The 19,616-nt window shown below is 37.3% G+C and overlaps 2 protein-coding genes across 2 annotated transcripts; one reads left to right on the top strand and one right to left on the bottom strand.

The window, feature by feature from the left end:
* Positions 1–4,447: 4,447 nt before the first annotated feature.
* LOC126585737 (CCG-binding protein 1) lies at positions 4,448–5,636 on the bottom strand. The gene is made up of 3 exons (XM_050250231.1): positions 5,289–5,636; positions 5,080–5,153; positions 4,448–4,971 (listed from the first exon to the last, which is right to left on the bottom strand). Exons 1-3 carry the CDS (start codon positions 5,530–5,532, stop codon positions 4,660–4,662), a joined length of 630 nt encoding a protein of 209 aa, XP_050106188.1. The 5' UTR covers positions 5,533–5,636; the 3' UTR covers positions 4,448–4,659.
* Positions 5,637–7,571: 1,935 nt separating this feature from the next.
* On the top strand, positions 7,572–17,969 carry LOC126585736 (uncharacterized). The gene is made up of 15 exons (XM_050250230.1): positions 7,572–7,959; positions 8,400–8,805; positions 8,900–9,077; positions 9,172–9,311; positions 9,774–10,623; positions 10,792–10,892; positions 11,771–11,915; positions 12,028–12,096; positions 12,188–12,233; positions 13,249–13,652; positions 14,627–14,706; positions 15,582–15,717; positions 16,478–16,652; positions 17,259–17,341; positions 17,459–17,969. Exons 1-15 carry the CDS (start codon positions 7,860–7,862, stop codon positions 17,582–17,584), a joined length of 3,039 nt encoding a protein of 1,012 aa, XP_050106187.1. The 5' UTR covers positions 7,572–7,859; the 3' UTR covers positions 17,585–17,969.
* Positions 17,970–19,616: the final 1,647 nt, after the last annotated feature.

Here is a 19,616-nt window from a genome sequence, read left to right as displayed (position 1 = left end):
GTTTCTGATCTCTTTCACCTCTTCAAACAACCACAAACTCTCTCTCTCTACCATTATTTGTCAGTTACAATCACACCCATTCAATCAGCATATGAGAAGAGAAAAAATAAGAGAGAATCAGGGTTTCGTTGGTTTGGAGGCAAAATTAAAGATTGGCGTGGATGGTCCGATCTCATGGACTCTGTACCTCCTCCTTTACAAACTCACATTCCTCTTTCGCCTAGCCCAGCCTTCAGCTGAAAGGCCATTTGTCATTGGTTTCGATTGTGAGGGAGTTGACCTCTGTCGTCATGGAACTCTCTGTATCATACAGCTTGCATTTCCAGATGCTACATATCTAGTTGATGCCATTCAGGGAGGAGTGATGTTGATCAATGCCTATAAGCCTGCACTTGAATCTCTATATCACCAAAGTCATTCATGATTGCAAACGAGATAGTGAGGCCCTGTACTTTTAGTTTGGCATCAAGTTGAACAATGTTGTAGATACCCAGGTGGCCTTGAATCCTCTCCTGCCACCACATTTCAAATCCCATCTCTACAACTTTCACACCTACAACCATGGCGACTGCGACCCAAATGAGCAAGAAGCGAAAGTTCGTCGCCAATGGCGTTTTCTTCACCGAGCTGAACGAGGTGCTGATGAGAGAGCTCACCGAAGACGGCTACTCCGGCGTTGAAGTTAGGGTTACGTTGATGCGAACCGAGATCATCATCCGAGCCACCTGAACCCAAAACGTTCTCGGATAGAAGGGGATGAGGATTAGGGAGCTAACCTCTGTTGTACAGAAGAGGTTTAAGTTTCCAGAAAACAGCGTTGAGCTTTACGCTGAGAAGGTTAACAACAGAGGGCTGTGCGCTATTGCTCAGGCCGAGTCTCTCCGTTACAAGCTTCTCGGTGGCCTTGCCGTCCGCAGGATGTTTCATTCTCTGTTTTGGGTGCTAAGTTGTTTCTGAGGAGAGGAAGAGAAATCTGATGTTTTCAGTAAAACGATGTGTGTTTCAATTCAAGGCTTCCTGGTGACGATCCAAATGGCTGCGAGTTTGCAACTGAATGCTGGAATCCAGTCCATACGGTACTATTGGCGAGCATGGAAGCCAAGATGCAGGCTTGTGGTAGAGCTACAGTGATGGGTTATCTTCAACAACCCACTTGGACAAAGGGAATAGCTTTTCCCAACAAAAGACTTAGCTTTACCAGATATTCACATGTGCTAGCATGTTGATGCTTTGTCGCACTTATCCAACAAAAGAAAAAGAAAGGCCCTCAGACAGCTCAACCACTCCCACAAAAGTGAAAAGAAAAAGCAAAAGCAAGTCTGCATATGGGCTCTGCCAACCTTGACGTTTTGAAAGTTGCAGGAAATGGAGTGGGAAAAGCAAAAGCAGCAAAGCAAAAGAAGATAAAAAAAAAAAAAAAACAGACATAATTACGGTGGTGATGGCATGCAGAAAAGAGAATTATGGGCGTGAACCATTGAGTAGAGGATCGGATTTATTTTTGAATGATGTAATTTATTTTTCTTATCTTTTGGAAAAATCTGTATAATCCTATCAGAGGGTAATCATTAAAAAAAAAAACGGCAAGCCCAATATAATGGGCTGCAATGTCATGTGGAAGGCGAATGCCCATATGCCCAAAAGAGCCAGGCCCTATGGCTCCAAATTTATTCGACACCTTACCGCTATTATCACCAACCAGGTGATCAAAAGTACGCCCAGTACTTCCAAAATTATTCGGCACCATGCCGCTATTATCACTAACCAGGTGATCAAAAGTACACTCAGTACTCCCAAAATTATTTGGTAGCCTGCCGCTATTATCACTCACCAGGTGATCAAAAGTACGTCCAGTACTCCAAAATTATACATGAGCATCACTCATGTCAATCATACATAAACATTCATGAGCATCACTCATGTCAATCATACATAAACATTCATGACCATCATTCATGTCAACATTCATGAGCATCACCCATGTTAACATTCATGAGCATCACTTATGTCAACATCCATGAGCATCACTCATGTTAATCAACATAAACATTCATGAGCATCACTCATGTCAATCTAGCTTCGAAAGCTTCATTTACAGTGCTCTAGCTTCAAAAGCTTCATTTACAAAAGCTCTAGCTTCAAAAGCTTTATTTACAGAGCTCTAGCTTCAAAAGCTTCATTTACAAAAGCTCTAGCTTTAAAAGCTTCATTTACAGAGCTCTAGCTTCGAAAGCTTCATTTACAGAGTTCTAACTTCGAAAGCTTCATTTATAGAGCTCCAGCTTCGAAAGCTTCATTTACAGAGCTTTAACTTCAAAAGCTTCATTTACAAAAGCTCCAACTTCGAAAGCTTCATTTACAGAGCTTTAGCTTCAAAGCTTCACTTGTAAAGCTTCACCTACAAAGCTTCAGTGCAGGGTATACAAATACCGCCTCTGAACAACCGCCACTTCGGCCCATACATGGATTCAATTTGAAGTCTCTAGCCAACAGACCCTATTGACTGAAGACTTGGGGGACTACATTATGTACCATATTGGGCCTCAACTGGGCCTCATGAAAGATACTTGGGGGACTCTAACCCATTATTTATGTATTGAGAAGCGAGCCCTTATTCTATGAAAGGGACTCCCTCACTTTCATTAGAGAGCACCCATTATTCATGTAATGAGGAGCGAACCCTTATTTTATAAAAAGGACTCCCTCACCTTCATTAGAGAGCATCGCCGCCAGCTGAGCAACCGTTTCGCCGCGAGCATCACTCATAACCCATTATTCATGTACTGAGGAGCGAGCCCTTATTTTATAAAAGGGACTCCCTCACCTTCATTAGATAGCATCGCCGCCAGCTAAGTAACCGCCTCGCCGCGAGCATCACTCCTAACTCATCACTTATGTATTGAGGAACGAACCTATATTCTATAAAAGGGACTCCCTCACCTTCAACGCCACAAGCCGAACCAACCAAGGCAACATAAGCCACAAACCGAGCAGCCTCACAACATGTGTTACTTCTAGTTGAGCATCATTTCAGATTGAGCACCACCTCATATCGAGTATCAGTCTTAGACGACATCTAGTTACTTCGGCCCACACATGGACTGAATTTCAAATCTCCAGCCAAAAAACTTTCTTGACTGAAGACTTGGGGGACTACTGTTTGTATCATACTTAGGGCCTCCGTATTTAGATCTCGTATAAATACTCGGAGGACTCAAATGTAATTATGTAATAAATAAAGGGGCAAATATGTAATAAGTGAGGAGCCCTTATTCTATAAAAGGGTTTCCTCACCTCACAAACCTCAAGCCTCACTCTCACATTACAAAGCCCTCTCACCCTCACAAAGCTTTCATCCTTATATACAAAGGCTCTCTCCCTTACAATCCTCTCCCAAATAGAGAAATACAATATCAGTGTGGACGTAGCTCAAACATTGGGGTGAACTACGATATATCTTGTGTTCATTTCTTACAGATTCACGGTCGGATTTACGTTGTTCTAAGACCTCCGGTTTTGTGCATCAACAACGGTTTATAGCTATTTCTGATAAAATTTTCCAGATTCGTGCCATAAAATTAATTAGTAAGAAATAATCTTGATACCATGAACTACACAATCGTAAGCCCTGTTGGCCTTTGCTCTTTAACTGACCTCCATCTGATTTATATTTAACAAACACTTGAATTTAAGATCAAGAGGAAACTGATCATAGAATATGTCTGAACATGTCATATTAGTACGCCAAGGATATGGAATCACACTGAATTTAAGACCAAAATTCAGTTTATGTATTTTGTAAAACAACTCTATGTATTGTCGAACTTAATAGGTTTTAATTATATAATCAATGGCTCTGATACCAATTGTTAGTCCTATGAGGTTATACAATTAAAACACAAACGAATGAGTAACTGACCTGATTCCAACGGCGACCATGGAAATCGAACACAAAAGTAGTAGGGCACGGCAACACCATGATCTTCTTTAAACTCCTAGCCGGATACAACTACTCTATGAGAAGCATTATGTTGTGTGTTCTAGGACTTATAGGACCAGTGTTTTTATATAGGCTAAAAGCTAGGGTTTCCATCCATAAAGAAAACCTAAACTTACTTTATTAGCCCTCCAAGTCAAGTATCATAATCATATTTAATTAATGATTCTATCAATCCTATTTCTAATATAAGACACCTTATATATGATTGATATCTTTAAGAGATCAAATCACAATTAACATTATTTTTCAATATTACATTCTTATTATTTTTCAATATTACATTCTTATTACATGTAGTACACCACTTAAAGGTTGATTTATATTAAATAAATCCAACATTTATTTGCTGGGAGAAGGAATGCGATGATCACGATGTTAGACTGGAATTATATAACCATGTCTCCAACAATAAGAGATAAGGTTGATTGTGTCTGTTTAGCAACAAAAGAAGATAAGGTTTTTGACATTGCAAATCTCACAAAATTACAAGAAACCTCATTTAATTCAACTCTCGATGAAGAAAACTTACAAAGCCTAGACCTAATAACACATATACATACATCCAACTTAGCACTTGAACTTAATCCCAACAAAAATAAACAAAGATATAAACTTATTACTTTACAAGCCGATTTTACAAAGCGATATTCTAATCCACTCTAATCTGTTTCGTGGTCGGGGGTCGGAGAATACCAAACAGGGTGCCTCCCCTTGATTCTAAGCAGCCTGGTGAAGCGTGAATCCGGCATTCTTCCTCTTTCTTCTTCCTCCAGCTCATCAGCCGATTTTGGCAACCCATCTGGTATCGGACACTCTCTCTCTCCTTTTCCCACGTTCGACGGCTTTGCCGATTTGAATCCCAACTTCTTTTCCTTTTGGATTGCTGCAATCCCGTGTAGGCAGCCCACCAACGTCTTCACGCCTCCTGCCTGAAGAATCAGCTTCTCCACATCCTGTTTTGGCATCTCCTTCTGCACGAAAAAAATCGAGAAGGATATGTCTTTAAAAATGCTCCATTTTCTCAGCAACCAAACAGTCTATCCAACTGGGAAAGAAAGTGCTGAAAGCTAAAAATATACCTCTAGATCTTTGAGCTCGAAATATGCTCTCCAGCAGCTATAGGACTCGTCTCCTTCCAGCGTCGAACAGTAGTCTGAACCAAAACCACAGAAATTGAATCAATAAATCGAAAAAATTCATAACAAAATCAGATCATAAATCAAAATTCAATTCAGATTAACTAACAAAAACAATGAAAAAAACTGAAATTTAGGAGATGGGTACGAACCAGAGAGCTCGTTCTCGCACTTTTCGATCAAGGGCGGGTCTTTAATGCCGCGCTCAAACTTTGACCGGCTGAAAGGCTCGAGCTTTGGAATATAAGAAGGAGTTCTCGACGAGGAACAAACAGTGGATGTGAAGTTCGGCGTTCTTGCCGTTAACAACGACGGAGATGATCGCGTGGTGGGATAAGCTTCTCGGAGCAGAGGAGAAGACGACGGACAAGATCGAAGCATGACTGACCTTATCATCGTGTCCAAACACACACCAAATCAAATTATCCCTACTTTGTCTCTTGGATTGGACCAGACTGGACTGGTTCGGATTGGATTCGGAATTTGGAAAGAGATGCTAATGCTATTTTATACTAGAAACGCTCGGCGGAGTGGATAAGCATTAAAGTCTCAGGTGCGACTTTTAAGGGGTGATAATACTACAGGACTGTGTTGGAAGGGGGTAACAGAGAAATAGGGGCCGTTGATTAATGTCGACGTGGTTGTATCCTGGCGTTAAAGAGAAGTTACGGTGATTTTTGGTGGAAAGCATCAATGTGGGACCGGATTATTAGGCGGTGGCATTTCGGGTCGATGAAGCAAAATCGCGGCGGGTTGTGTGAATCAGTGGGCGGAAAGAGAACAAAGCAGTGGATACCCGGTACACAGTCTGAATTCTTTTTTTTTTCTTTTTTTTGTTTGGTGTTCCGAGCATTGTGTATTCTAACTGTTAGATCCATTTTTAACAATAAAAAAAGAAGAATTATTATTCACACTTTAAAATTTCTTATTTTTGAATTTCAAACTTTTTATATTAAAAAAAAAATATTTGTGAGTATTGTAGAATGAGATTTTTAAAGTGTCAATAACACTTTTAAAAAAAATACAAAAACAATAAAAAAAAATTAACCAAATTAAGCATCCAAAGTTTTTTTTTATATTTTATTTTTTTATTTTATCATTCCTCCGAGATATTTGTGAATTAATTATTCTAATTTTTTAATGTGTTTGGTATTTTTAAATTACTTGATATTTTTATTTTTAATGTGTTTTATAATTTTTTAATCTCACTCTTTGCCACTGTTCTAAAAATCTCCGTCTAATACCGCCTAGGCGGCTAGTCACCGTCCCAATTAATGCCTAGGTGTTTGAAAATTAAGAAATAGCGCCTAGAGCTACTGAGGCGTCTGCCTAGACCGCCTAATTAATTTCGTTCAAATCTGTCCCCATTTAGTATTTTGAGTCAAGTTAGTTTAGAATTCGTCCAAATCACTCTTTAGTAGTTGTTTAGAGTCTTTTTAACTTAGTTTTGTTGTTTTGAGTCAATTTGGTCAGTTTTGAGTCATAAGAGTCTAGTTTTCTGTTTTTGAGTCTAGTTTAATGTTTTAAAGTTTAAATTGAGTAGATTAGCATCCCTTCTAATACCCGGCCTAAAACGATCCATACTTACATATACTACAATCATAGGGTTTTAATTTGAGTGTTGGAATATTTCACATCAAATTTTGGCGCTGTTGCCGGGGATTAGCAAAATTGCTAATCTTCCCCTAGTTAGTGTCGTGAGTTTCATTCTAGTTTTATTTCTGTTTTGTTTTGTTTTCTGATTTTGTTTTGGTTTGTTTTCCTTGTTTTAGGTACTAGTTTATGACTTGAAGTTCTCAACCTATTAGTGCAAATATCTTGAAGTTTGACGACAATTTCTTTGAGAAGAAAGAGGAAGCAGCCAGAATCTAATCCACCTAGTTCTAGCTCTGAATATGGAGTTGAAGAAGATAAAGAGGAAGAATTAGCCATGGCTGTGGATAATCGAACAATCAAGGAACTCTCTGCTTCGGGATTGGACAATGCCGTACCTTTATGCATTCAATACCCTCTAGCAGCCCAAGGCAAAACCGATGAGTTCGAGTTGAAATTAAGCTTGCTGCATCATATTCCCAAATACCATGGGCTTTCCATGGAAGATCCAAACATAGAAATTTAGAATTTCTGCGTGGAAAAAAAACTTGAAATTTGGGACATTCAATTCTCAAGTTTAAATTCCTTGTAAATAGGTGTCATTTCTCAATTTCAATGATTGAGAGTATAAAAATAACAAATTCCGTATTCAATTCCATTATTCTTTTAGGTTAACCATCCAAGAAAATTAACAAATTCTAGAAAATAAAATCCGGTCATTTCAATTTCTGTCATTTTGAAATTCTTTAATAATTTTAAATTTTTTTATCCAAAAATAATGTTAGTTAAAAAAAGTGAAAATATTTAATAAAACAAATTAAAAAAGCTGACCTAAAACACAAAAACAAAATTGTAGAACGAAGCAAATTCCAAATTAGTCTTCCTCTTCTTCTTCGTCTCCTTCTTCTTTCTGTGTAACTCCGTAAGCAATTTCCGAAAAAGTTGGCGAACCAAACAAAACCCTAGCAGTCAGGGTCCACGGTGCGGGGTCCATGCTCGATCTTGCTTGGCGCTGAAGCTTTGAATTTTCAAGGGATTTGACTCGGATTTTGCGGTAATTTGATTGAGGTCGAGTTTCGTTTTGCCTTTGGTGGATTAGGGTTGGGATTCTCTGGTTTCTGGGAACAAAGATGAAGGCCTTGAATAGCATAGAGGATCTGATCGAGGAGATAAAGCTTCGAGTGGTTTGGTGGGCCCTGTTTGTCTTCTGTGTTACCTACTTCCTTTCCTGTAAGTACTCCAATTTGATAGAAATTTGAGTTTCTGTCGTTATTGGTTTATGTTTTTGTACAAATTTGACGTAATTTATGAATTTTGATGCTTTCTCGAGGGGGGGTTTGATGATTTCTGATTGTATGGAAGTTGTACGGTTCAAAAAGATGATGGCTTTTTGTTCCAAGAATTAGGAATCAGTTGCTAACTGATGATTCTCCATTTCGTTTCGGAGACAAAAGAATGAAGCGAAAATACATTGTTTCGTTCCTGATTTCTTCAACATGTGTTTTATTAACTTAAGCTGAAGCTTAATGTTTATTTCGGTGTATGTATATTAAAGTCAGCTAAATCGAAATGCTTAGTAGATTTATGGTAGGCTATTCAATGTTGGTGCTGTGAAAAGTTCTCAGAAGTGTTGTCCTGACTGACTCCAATTTTTTTGCCATTCATTTCAGATTCGAGTAAATCAATGTGGATGAATTTACCCTTATCAATTGTATTGGTTTCGATGTTACGTATTCTATTGAATAATGTGGAATTCCGTTGGAAGGGTCAAAAACCTGTTCGCCCACTGTCATACTTGTCTCATCTGGAGAAGAAACAGTTGTCCTTGAATGATCCACGACTTTCTACTGGGCCTCCACCGCCAAAGTGGAAAAGGAAAATTGGTTCTCCAATTGTAGAGGACGCAATGAAAGATTTCATTGACAAACTTTTGAAGGATTTCGTGATTGATTTGTGGTACTCAGATATTACTCCGGACAAGGAGGCTCCAGAGCAGATACGCGCGATAATCATGGATGCTCTGGGTGAAGTTTCCGGAAGAGTTAAGGAGATAAACCTTGTTGACTTGCTAACAAGGTACCCCTTCTGTTTCTTGTAGAAGCGAACTATTTGCAAGTTGGGAAGATTTTATCGTTAAAGCAACATAATTGATGGTTGTCTTATGTTTCAGGGATATTATTGATTTAATAGGGGATCATATAGAACTTTTTAGAAGAAACCAAGCAGCTATAGGTGTTGATGTTATGAAAACGTTGTCTTCAGAGGAGAGAGATGAAAGGTTAAAACATCATCTCATGGCTTCAAAGGAGCTCCATCCTGCATTGATATCACCCGAGAGTGAGTACAAGGTGTGAGTGGAGTGTTCCAACAGAATTAGTATTGTTCTTGGAATTTATCTCTTGCATATATCTTCCATAGGCTGATTTTTTATATCTTCCATAGGTTCTTCAGCGGCTAATGGGTGGGGTATTAGCTGTGGTGCTAAGACCACGAGAAGCTCAATGTCCAGTGGTTAGATCTATTGCCAGAGAACTTCTAACAAACTTAGTAATTCAACCTGTTTTGAATTTTGCGAGCCCTGGGTATGTTATATCATATTAATATTGATTTATCATTATTTTGTGTTGTGTCTTATTATTATTTGTCTAGAGGGTGTTAAATTCTTTTAAAAGGGTTTGTCATGCAAAAATGTTCAGAAGCATTGAACTGTCCTTTTGTATCTAGCATTTAATATCTATAGAGAAGGCGATCTGGGTTAATCCTTTTTTTTTTTTGTCTGGGTTTTTAAAAAATATGTTACAGAACTGTGGTACAAAAATTATATTGTAATGGTATTGTTGTTATTATTATTTTATCCTAATCTATTTATGCCACTGTTTAGAGCTTATGTAATATCTGATTGTACAGATGGTTGTGTATGCGTAAAAACATCATAGTAATGAACTTCACTATCAATTTAATTGGATATATGTTACACATGTTCATTTATCTTCTCTCTGTTAAAGGAATTTAGCCATTTTAACTTACAGTTACCCTTTAATCAGGTATATCAATGAATTGATAGAATATATTTTGCTAGCTGTTAAAGAGGAAATCAGTAAAGTGGTAAGTGGGGACCAGTCAGCTGCAGGGGGTGTACATGATCAAGATTCTCCGTTGAGGAAATATGCAACCTTTAATCAAAACACTGATTTGACATTGGCTGAAGTTGACAATCAGAGAGAAGTGTTTTCGGATTATAATAAATCCCCGGAAGATCCTTTGCAGCCACGGCCTGCTGACTGGGCACGAGTTTTGGAGGCTGCAACACAGAGAAGGACTGAGGTTCTTGCTCCTGAAAATCTTGAAAATATGTGGACAAAAGGGAGAAATTACAAACGTAAAGAGCACAAGAAAAGGATTAGAGGAGTTCAGGAACCTATACCTGAGTGTTCTGGAATAGATAGTGCTGTTCCTGCTAGAAATCTGGGGAAAGAAATGGTAGACGACAGGCATGAAATTTCTACAGGAATGGAAGATACATCTATTGTGAAGCTAAGACGTGAATTAAGTTTAGATACTCAATTAAGTGCTGGGACCAAAAAGGAGATGGAGTTCTTGTTAGACCCCAGTAAAGAATCATTTGCTGATCCAGGGCATCTTGTTAATAAATTGGAGGACATTGGAAACCTTGCGTCTGATGGAAGTAAAAGTAGGCTTAAAAGATCAAATAGCACTTCTGCTTTGAAAATCCAACCAGACACAAAAATAGCATTGACAGAAGGTGGAGGGTCTATCATATCAGAGTTCTATAGCCCTGGGTTTGGCGGGCATAGAGAAGACCGTATTAGTAAGAGTGCCTCAGAGATGGTAGTCCACAGTGTGGGACAACAAGTTCCCAAGCTCAGGTGCCGGGTAAGCATTACATTGAAACTTGATGGGATATATTAATTTTGGAAAGGTTTAGTAGATATCATAGGTTTTCAAGATGCCAACCATTTCAGCTTCTTGAGTGCTGGAATATGTTGAATCGCACACATGCTCTGAATCTGAGTTGACTTTTTGTTCAATATGTCTCTGTAGGTTATGGGAGCATACTTTGAGAAACTTGGGTCAAAATCTTTTGCAGTTTATTCAATTGCAGTTACAGATTCAGAAAACAGCACTTGGTTTGTGAAAAGAAGGTTTCATTCTCATCTATTTCTTTTTTTTCTTTTTATTACGGACACTTACATGCCTGCACAATACATGTATGCACTCACTTCTACATAAAAAAATATTACAGACACAAACTTCTATGCAGAATCCACCTTTGATGAGGATGTCCTCCTTTAAATAAAAGTAAGGACCACATTATTGAGTCCTCACCTGCAGTGTAATGCTGTGATGCAAACCATCCATTTTTTGGGTTTGCATTCAGCGGTCATCATTTTGAAAATGAGCTAAATAGAAATATTTAGCTCTTTGTTTATCATCGTGCTCATTTCTGTATTTACAAGATATACTGTCTTTGACTATTTAATTGACAACAATTAGATGGCTAAGATTTATAATTGTTAATTTATCCTTGTGTGGGTGGTACCATTATGTGGTCCTTATTTTTCTTAAAGTGAAGGTATCCTCACTAGAAAAAGATACGAGTGTCCCTGTGTTTTCTTGGAGATGAGAATGCTTCGTTGGATGTGTGGGCACACGAGAAAGGATAAGATTAGGAATGAGGATATCCGAGGTAAAGTAGGAGTAGCCGAAATAGAAGGAAGATGAGAGAAAATCAGTTACGATGGTTTGGGCATGTGAAACGAAGGCCTATTGATGCTCCGATTAGAAGATGCAATTACGGGCTAGAGGTTCAAGGCCGAAGGGGTAGAGGAAGACTTTGGAAGAGATTCTAAGAAAAGACTTAGAGTACTTGGATATAACGGAAGAAGTGACACATAACCAAGCACAATGGCGTTCTAGGTTTCATATAGCCGACCCTTCTTAGTGGGAAAAGGCTTTGTTGTTGTTGTTGTACTCTTTGATTTCTCAATTTGATTGATTTATTTTTTATTTCTGTCTGCAGATATAGAAATTTTGAACGACTGCATCGCCATCTTAAAGACATTCCAAATTACACATTACATCTACCACCCAAAAGAATATTCTCGTCAAGCACAGAGGATGCTTTTGTTCATCAGCGATGTATTCAGCTAGACAAATATCTACAGGTATGATGTAGGTTCTTCACTGTATTTCTTCTCTCTCACCACACCCCCCCCCCCCCCCCATTTGTCACTTTCTTTCCTCTCCCCGTTGCTTTAATTTGCTGTATTTTCCCAGGATCTATTGTCAATAGCTAATGTTGCTGAACAGCATGAAGTGTGGGATTTTTTAAGTGGTTCGTCAAAGGTATTCATTTTCTTAACATGGAATTTTAGAGTAGATGATCATTGTCTGTCTCTCTCTGAACAGTATCTTTTATCTTTTGTGTCACTTTTAGAATTACTCGTTTGGAAAATCCCCCTCCGTGATGAGAACTCTTGCGGGTATGTGGTTTTACTTGATTGTTTTGTGTATACTTCTGTTCATATTTTTTGCGGTTGACCCTGTTTTCACTCACAAATTAGTACCCATTATACCCACATTCATGCACACAATTGTGGCTGGCAAGGCAAGTTACTTTAGTTCTTGATACAATGTAATTGTTTTTTAGCTGGATTATTAAACATAAAACTTTATTGAAAAAATATAAAGATTGCCAGCTTGAGAGACATGAAGTTAAGAGATTCCTCAACGATAGAACATTGTTGACAAGTTCTATCCATTTACTTTATGATAGGTGGTTATTAGTCAGTACCTGTATAAATACTTAGTTGGCTTTGATATGATCAAATCAAGAGGGTTTTCCATGGAGGGAGATTTGCGATGCCCCTACTCCAGTAAGATTCATTTTTTATTTTTATTTTTAGACTTCTAAGGCGGTGCATAACTTGATAGAGGTATAGTGCTTTGTGATAAATGGTTACTTAGGCCGCAAGAGTAAAATTGTTGAAAGGATTTTCAAGTTATCTTATGGAGGATATGGTTAGTAGTGGGAATCAGTGATCGAGTATAGATGGTAAATCAGGCTTTAATGGTGGTTAATCAAGAGTAGTTGCCATGGATGGAGAACTCAGGTGGACATGCTGTGCTACCTGTAAAATATATTTTTCTGAGGCTCAGAACAGTTTTTCGTTTATATATTGTGGACCATTAAACCTTTCATGACAGGATATTCATTAGAAGGCAATTGTTTAAACTTTTGCTCTTTTATTTACTACAGACAAAGTCTCGATTGCCAAAGTACATCTCAGAAAGCAATATATGTTAAAAAAACCTCAATAATGCATTTTGTAAATTCTGAAACCCTTGGGTGACACTAGAATTGCTTCTAGTCCTAGATCCTAATCTCCTGCCTTTTTTTTTCATAATTTGGTGGCTTTGCTAATACTGTGGCGATTTCTCATATTTGCTTCTTGTTTTTAATCTTTCAAGTTAAATTTTTTTATTTGCTTCAAGCAGTCAATGTGGATGATGCTGTGGATGACATTGTACGCCAGTTCAAAGGGGTTTCAGATGGGTTAATGCGTAAGGTTGTTGGTCCCACAGCCGAGTCCTCGTCTTTAATTCCTGAATGGAACTTGTCTGCGAATGTAGATGAGACAGGTGTACTTGGTTTTAGGCAAAATACAGCAGAGTCAACAAATAGTTTTTCGGATAACGAGGAAGGTGATAAAGATAGAAGTTGTGACCCTGTAGAAACCAGATCTGGTACTCGAGAAAATGGGTGGCATTCAGACAATGAATTGAATTCGAAGAGCTATCCACCTCGGGTTGTACATACAAGGAGCTTAGTTTTGGAGAAGAAAGCTTATTTAGTTGGTGAGGGTGGCTTTCTGGAGGATCCAGTTGGAATGCCACCTGAGGTATTACTAATTTCATCTGAGTTCATTCTCTTTAAGCATTTTTAGTCATGTCATGATACTTGATATCCGAATGTACTTTGTTGGTTACAGTATATAATTTCTTATTGGTTCAAAGTTTCATTTGGTATGTAAGGCACTAGAGTGCTAATAGTGTTTGATAGGGCTGACTGGTATCATTAGATCAGGTTAAAACCACCTTAAAAAGTATGCCATAGTTGACTCAATTTGTTATGAAAAAAGCTTCAGGTTAAAACCACCTTAAAGTGTGCCATAGTTAACTCAATTTGTTAAAAAAAAGGCTTCGGTGATAGGGCTGGCCTCATGTCTGGCCTTTTTCATCATTCTTGATAATACCTTATCTTGTATCCCGTTCTCCTATTTTCATCATCTCCTCTTTGTGGCATGTTTCAGTTTCTTCTGCACACAAAAACATAGCTTAACTATTTTGTGCCACCAGTATTTACTAGGTTTATCTTGGTTCCACTTTTTCACTTTCTTAATTTTGATGAACAAAATATATCATAAAGATATTCTCTATGCAGACTTTGGATCCTCCTGTTTCCCGGTTAACAGTCTCAATCTTTGGTTATAAAGTATAGGTCAAGTTTTTCACATCTTTACCAGAATAATTAATCTAGTTCACCAAGATTTCAAAGTTTCCAACCTTGATATGGGTTCAAGCATACTCAAGGCTCCAACAGATGGTTACCCATGGAAATTCAGTATAAATATGAAGTTAGAAATGCGATTCAGTAAATTAATATGGACATGTAAATCATAAGAAAATAATATCTTGACTGGGGAAAGGTTGCTGTCAGGGTAATAGTGAGTTGCATGTATTAACTTTAGATCTCAGTGTAAGCTATTGATTTATTTGAAGATCACAGTTTTAGTCAATATCTTTTTAATTAAATACCACAGCTCTTTTGGGAGACATCTTTGTGTCTGGATCTTTACAACTTGTTTTCTTTCAGTGGACTCCACCCAATGTTAGCGTGCCTCTGTTGAATCTAGTGGACAAGGTGTTTCAACTTAAAAAAAGGGGCTGGCTGAGGTGAGCTGTTCATACCTTAAATTAAATTTATTTTTATTTATATTCATTGCTAGGAAATCATGTTTTCTTTTTAATAGTTCAAGGGAATATTCTGATGCTGCATGATTCTGTATTCATTATTGACTTGATCATTAATTTTGATGTCTTTTTAGTTTGCCAAGTGTACCTCAGGTATGTAATCGGCTTTAGTAACTTGATATTGGATAAAAGCATTGTGGACATGCATGATTGGTATCCAGTATTATAATAAATTCATTCAATAAAGTATGTGAAGTAGAACAGCATTGTCCAGCAGTCCAACCAACAAAACAATAAATATTCTGCCATCCAGCCTTTCTTTCTTTTTTTTTTTTTTTTTTTTTTGAAAACGTTGAAAGTAACCAATACCATATGCCATCAGGGCAAGGTTTTTATAGTTCGGTTATTCGATATGCCATTTCTCTTTGTTGTGCTTATATTTCTTTCGGTTGCTCATCTCATCCAATTATTTTCCCCATTTATTGAATCTATTCTTTCAAGTCAAACGAATTTTGCTTTCTTCTTGGTGTATGAGTAATAATTCCTTAGTTTTATTAGGCTTTTATCCTATTACTTAGTTTGTTCTAGCATGGTTTTTAAATTTTATGGATAAGCCTTTTCTCATTTGTATTTATTGCATTCAATAACTATGGTTTTCTGAATGTATTGTTATTCTTCTCGGTGTATGACTGTATGAGTAACTGTTTATAACTTTATAAGCTTCTTTTCTTTATTCCTTTTAGTATGCAAGCAAAGTCCCATATACGGGCTGAATTGTATATACAAAGTAGTGCTGGAACGTGTGTAATTAGAGTAAATAACTGGTCTTTTACACATGTTTTCTTTGGTCGATGCAGAAGACAGGTCTTTTGGATGTCAAAACAAATATTGCAGTTAATGATGGAGGATGCTATTGATGACTGGCTCATGAGGCAGATTCATTGGCTTCGGAGGGAGGATGTTATTGCTTCGGGAATTTATTGGCTTAAAGATGTAAGGACTGAACCAATCATAAATATCTTCATTTTACTGTAAAAGCATATATCAACTTAGTGGTCTAAGCAGTATATGCGATTAGCAGCATTAAGTTTAAAGATTAATTGAATACTGCAAAAGAATAGTTACACAAATTGTTTATTGGTGCTTATTTGTCTACCACATTATATTATGGTAACTGTGTTTCATACGTGAATAGAGTCACCTTTGCCTAGGCACTGAAATGGAGAGGGATGAGGCCTGTTGGGTGGTTCCATTCGGCAGGTTCAGTCCCTGTGCAAAACTATGCCCTTACGATTAATTATTTATAATTGCAAAAGTGATGTTGGTTGTAGGTGAGCTTAAGAACCCGACAGAAAGTAAATCTACATTGCTTAAAGGGAATATTGTTGACCAGTAAAAGACAACTCCTGTTTGAAGCCCATTCTTGTTTTTAATTTACTGTGCAAAAATCACATATAGAGGTTTTTTTTTTTCTTTGTTTCTTTAGAATTATCTTTCTCGAAGCTTGAAGACATTTTGCTTACACTTGAACCAAGCCACTTAATGTACTCCCGTTTGTTCAGTTTTAATTTCTTTGAACTCCCAATTCTTGATCACCATAACTTTGGCATGTCTTTCCTAGATTTCTTTTCAATGTATAATTATTCTTGCAGTCCAAGGGAATATTTTAGAAATTTGAAAGGAAAAGAGTTATTTATTTTTGCTTTCTAATCATGTGACTTTTTCTGACAAAAATAATCGTGTGTTTTTTTAGGTTCTGTGGCCCAATGGCACATTCTTCCTTAGAATCGGCAATGTTCAAGATGACAACCAAAACCCTCTTCATAATGCAAGTCATCTTGGTGGAAGAAAGGCTGGTAAACCAGGGTCTTTTGAGCAGCAGCTTGAGGCTGCTCGTAGAGCTAGTGACATCAAGAAAATGCTCTTTGGTGAGTAGTTAATTTTATCTATTTCTGGTTAGTGTTCCTGTGTTTTAGCTTGAGGTTGCAGCCTTAGTCTTCCTGGTAATGGTACTGCCTTGTGTAGTTTTAGTCAAACATCTGTGCTATATTTATTCATTTATTTGGTGATTTTTAATAAGGGCTTATATTAAACTTCGAATTCTAAGATTTGTATGGTGTGAGATTTCAACCTTTTTTTATCAACGGAGAAAAATTGGTGTGGTGTTGCTCTTAGATATAAGTTAATCATCGCTTTTCATACGAAACTTACAATCTTATACAGACATGAATCCAATGAATTGGAGTACTAATTCTATAGGGATGTGAGTCTAGATTGTAATTTGGGAGATATACTGTAGTCAGTTGTCACAAAGGTGTAATAAAGTTCTTGGCATAGAATTTTGTGACATAACTCACGAATCTTCTGCCACTTTCTTTGTATATGCATACTAACGTACATTTTTCATATATATATATATAGTATGCCTTGGTTGTTAGACTAGTGTGAAGACTTCAGACCTACGTTTGTAATTATTTAATAAATTCCTTTGACCAATACGTGAAAACACAAAAATCTGATCCCCACTTTATCAGATGGAACTCCAACGGCCTTAGTCAGCTTAATTGGGCATAGGCAGTACAGACGTTGTGCAAGAGACATTTATTATTTCACTCAGGTTAGTCTCTCATCCTCTTGCATTGTCTGCTGAAATTTAAGTTTGACGGATTCTTCAATAATGTCATTTCTTTCAAGGAAAACAAACATGTTAATTTTGCATTATTCTGCTGTGCAGTCTACCATCTGCATAAAGCAACTTGCATATGCAATACTTGAACTGTCACTTGTTTCAATTTTCCCTGAGCTGCGGGATCTTATTGTTGATATTCATCAAAAGATGGGTGTTGATCAAACTGTATAGTGGATAGACATACTTGTGTCATCCTTGCTCTTGATAGTTGCTGGTTATCTTCCCAATCATCACAAGCCTCAACATACCGATGTACCTTTCAAGATACGCAGGACGAAGAGCACCGTATTCAATTTTCTCGGCATCGCCTGTAGTATTGTTTTGTAGGTAAACAGGAATGATGACTGAAATTTCTGAAATTCTTGTCGGAATGTGAGAAATAGTTGTGTTTTCACTCTCGCATTTCAACTGTACAAAATTTTAGTTGTAGGGTGTGTACAGGCGGCGTCTTGTTTGTGTATATTATGTGTGTGTGTTGAAGAAAAGAAAGTATGAGCAGCAACATAATGCGGCAGTGAGAAATGAAGCATCAATTGTAATGTCTCTTTTGGTTTTAGTCTCCATCAGTCTACTTTTGTTGCTTATTATTCTAAACCCATTTATCTCTTCCACTTCAAATGCTCTAACGCCAAGGGAAGGGAACCCACATGGAATCTCCATCGACCACTTTCTGTCTTTGTTTATTAAAAAATGACTAGTTTGTGGCTTTACCATGGCATTTAACCCTTATGGGGGAAGGTCACCATCGTGTGATTCATAGTGTCAGAAATTGAATTCAAGATGTGCCGTGTGGACTATAGGTTTGGAATTAAACTCGGACCAAGCCACTCCCTGTTCTATTTTTAATCTTGATATGTTTGTAGGATGGGTAACTATCGGCCGGTCCCAAATTAGACCAATTGAATTAGGTTTATTATAATTATTTTAATTCCAAATTAAATAAAAAAGTACCTTTAAATTGATCTCATCCTTTCCTTAATTTAATAATTTCATTCTTCTTTGAGAGAGAGATTCAAAATTCTCACTATTTCTAAGATTCATAGACTAAATTTAATTTAGTGAGATCTTGTATACCCTTTTTTCCATAAAAAAAAAATGTTTCATAAAATTCTTTAACAACTAAATTTGGAGTATCCTACTTTCACGCAATTCACATACAAGATGCTCGTTGAATAATCAGAAACTAATCTTCCGTGGTGGTTCATTCATTTTCTTTGTTGCTATACATATGGTATAGCCAAAAAGTTGTTTAGCACTCGCTTACCAACTCCCTCCTCATTACTTCCAAGGGTTTTTGCCTTTTGGCCATCCTATGCATTCAAGTGAACAGTATTCGCAATGGATAACGAAAAAGAAAGACAAAGTTCCTTATGTGTCATTGCCCCATTCGTAGAACTATAGTTTTAGCTTTCGCTCCATCCTCCAGACGTATGAATGCTAATGTCCAAAGTCCATCATCACGTGCATTTGTTCATGTCTTGTTACTATAAGAATATTTTTGCCCTAACCAATGCTTGGTGGTTCAAGTGGTAAGGAGCGTGTTCTCCTTAAGTAAGGTCTTGAGTTCGAGCCTTGTGAATGGAGAAGCCAGCATTGAGAGAGCCTGCCTCCTAAATGGGGTTTGACCCGGCTTGAGGGATTAGTTCTCGCCTACATGCGGAGGATACCCAAGATTCATCCAAAAAAAATTATATTTTTTCCCTATAAATCGTACCTTTCTCTCTCATGCAGCCATCATCAGTTTCCCTTCGTTTTCTCTCTGCATCACTCTCATGCAAACTTATAACTTGAGTCACAGGTAATTATCCATTACACACTACAAGGCTGTCAACCATAAGGTACCCAAAAATCTCAACCAAAGTCCCAAAGCACTCCATTGTGTTGCCCAAAAATATAGGACACTACACCCAAAATTCAAATGCAGTGCAAATTTTAGGTTCACAATGAATAATTACCTTTCAAAATACATTGCATTGAAAGAGAACACATGAAATTAAAAATACCTAAAATGCATTGCCAATTTTAAACCATTAAAATTACATTACATTGGGAGAAAAAAAAACACATGAAATCGAAAATACCTAAATTGCAATGCCAATTTTAGGTTCACAACAAATAATTACCATTCAAATTACATTACATCGAAAGAAAAAAAAACACATGGAATTGAAAATACCTAAATGCAGTGCTAATTTTAGATTCA

Source organism: Malus sylvestris, chromosome 10, assembly GCF_916048215.2.
Source record: "Malus sylvestris chromosome 10, drMalSylv7.2, whole genome shotgun sequence".
Lineage (NCBI taxonomy): Eukaryota > Viridiplantae > Streptophyta > Magnoliopsida > Rosales > Rosaceae > Malus > Malus sylvestris.
This window is presented reverse-complemented; position numbering and strand designations above follow the sequence as displayed.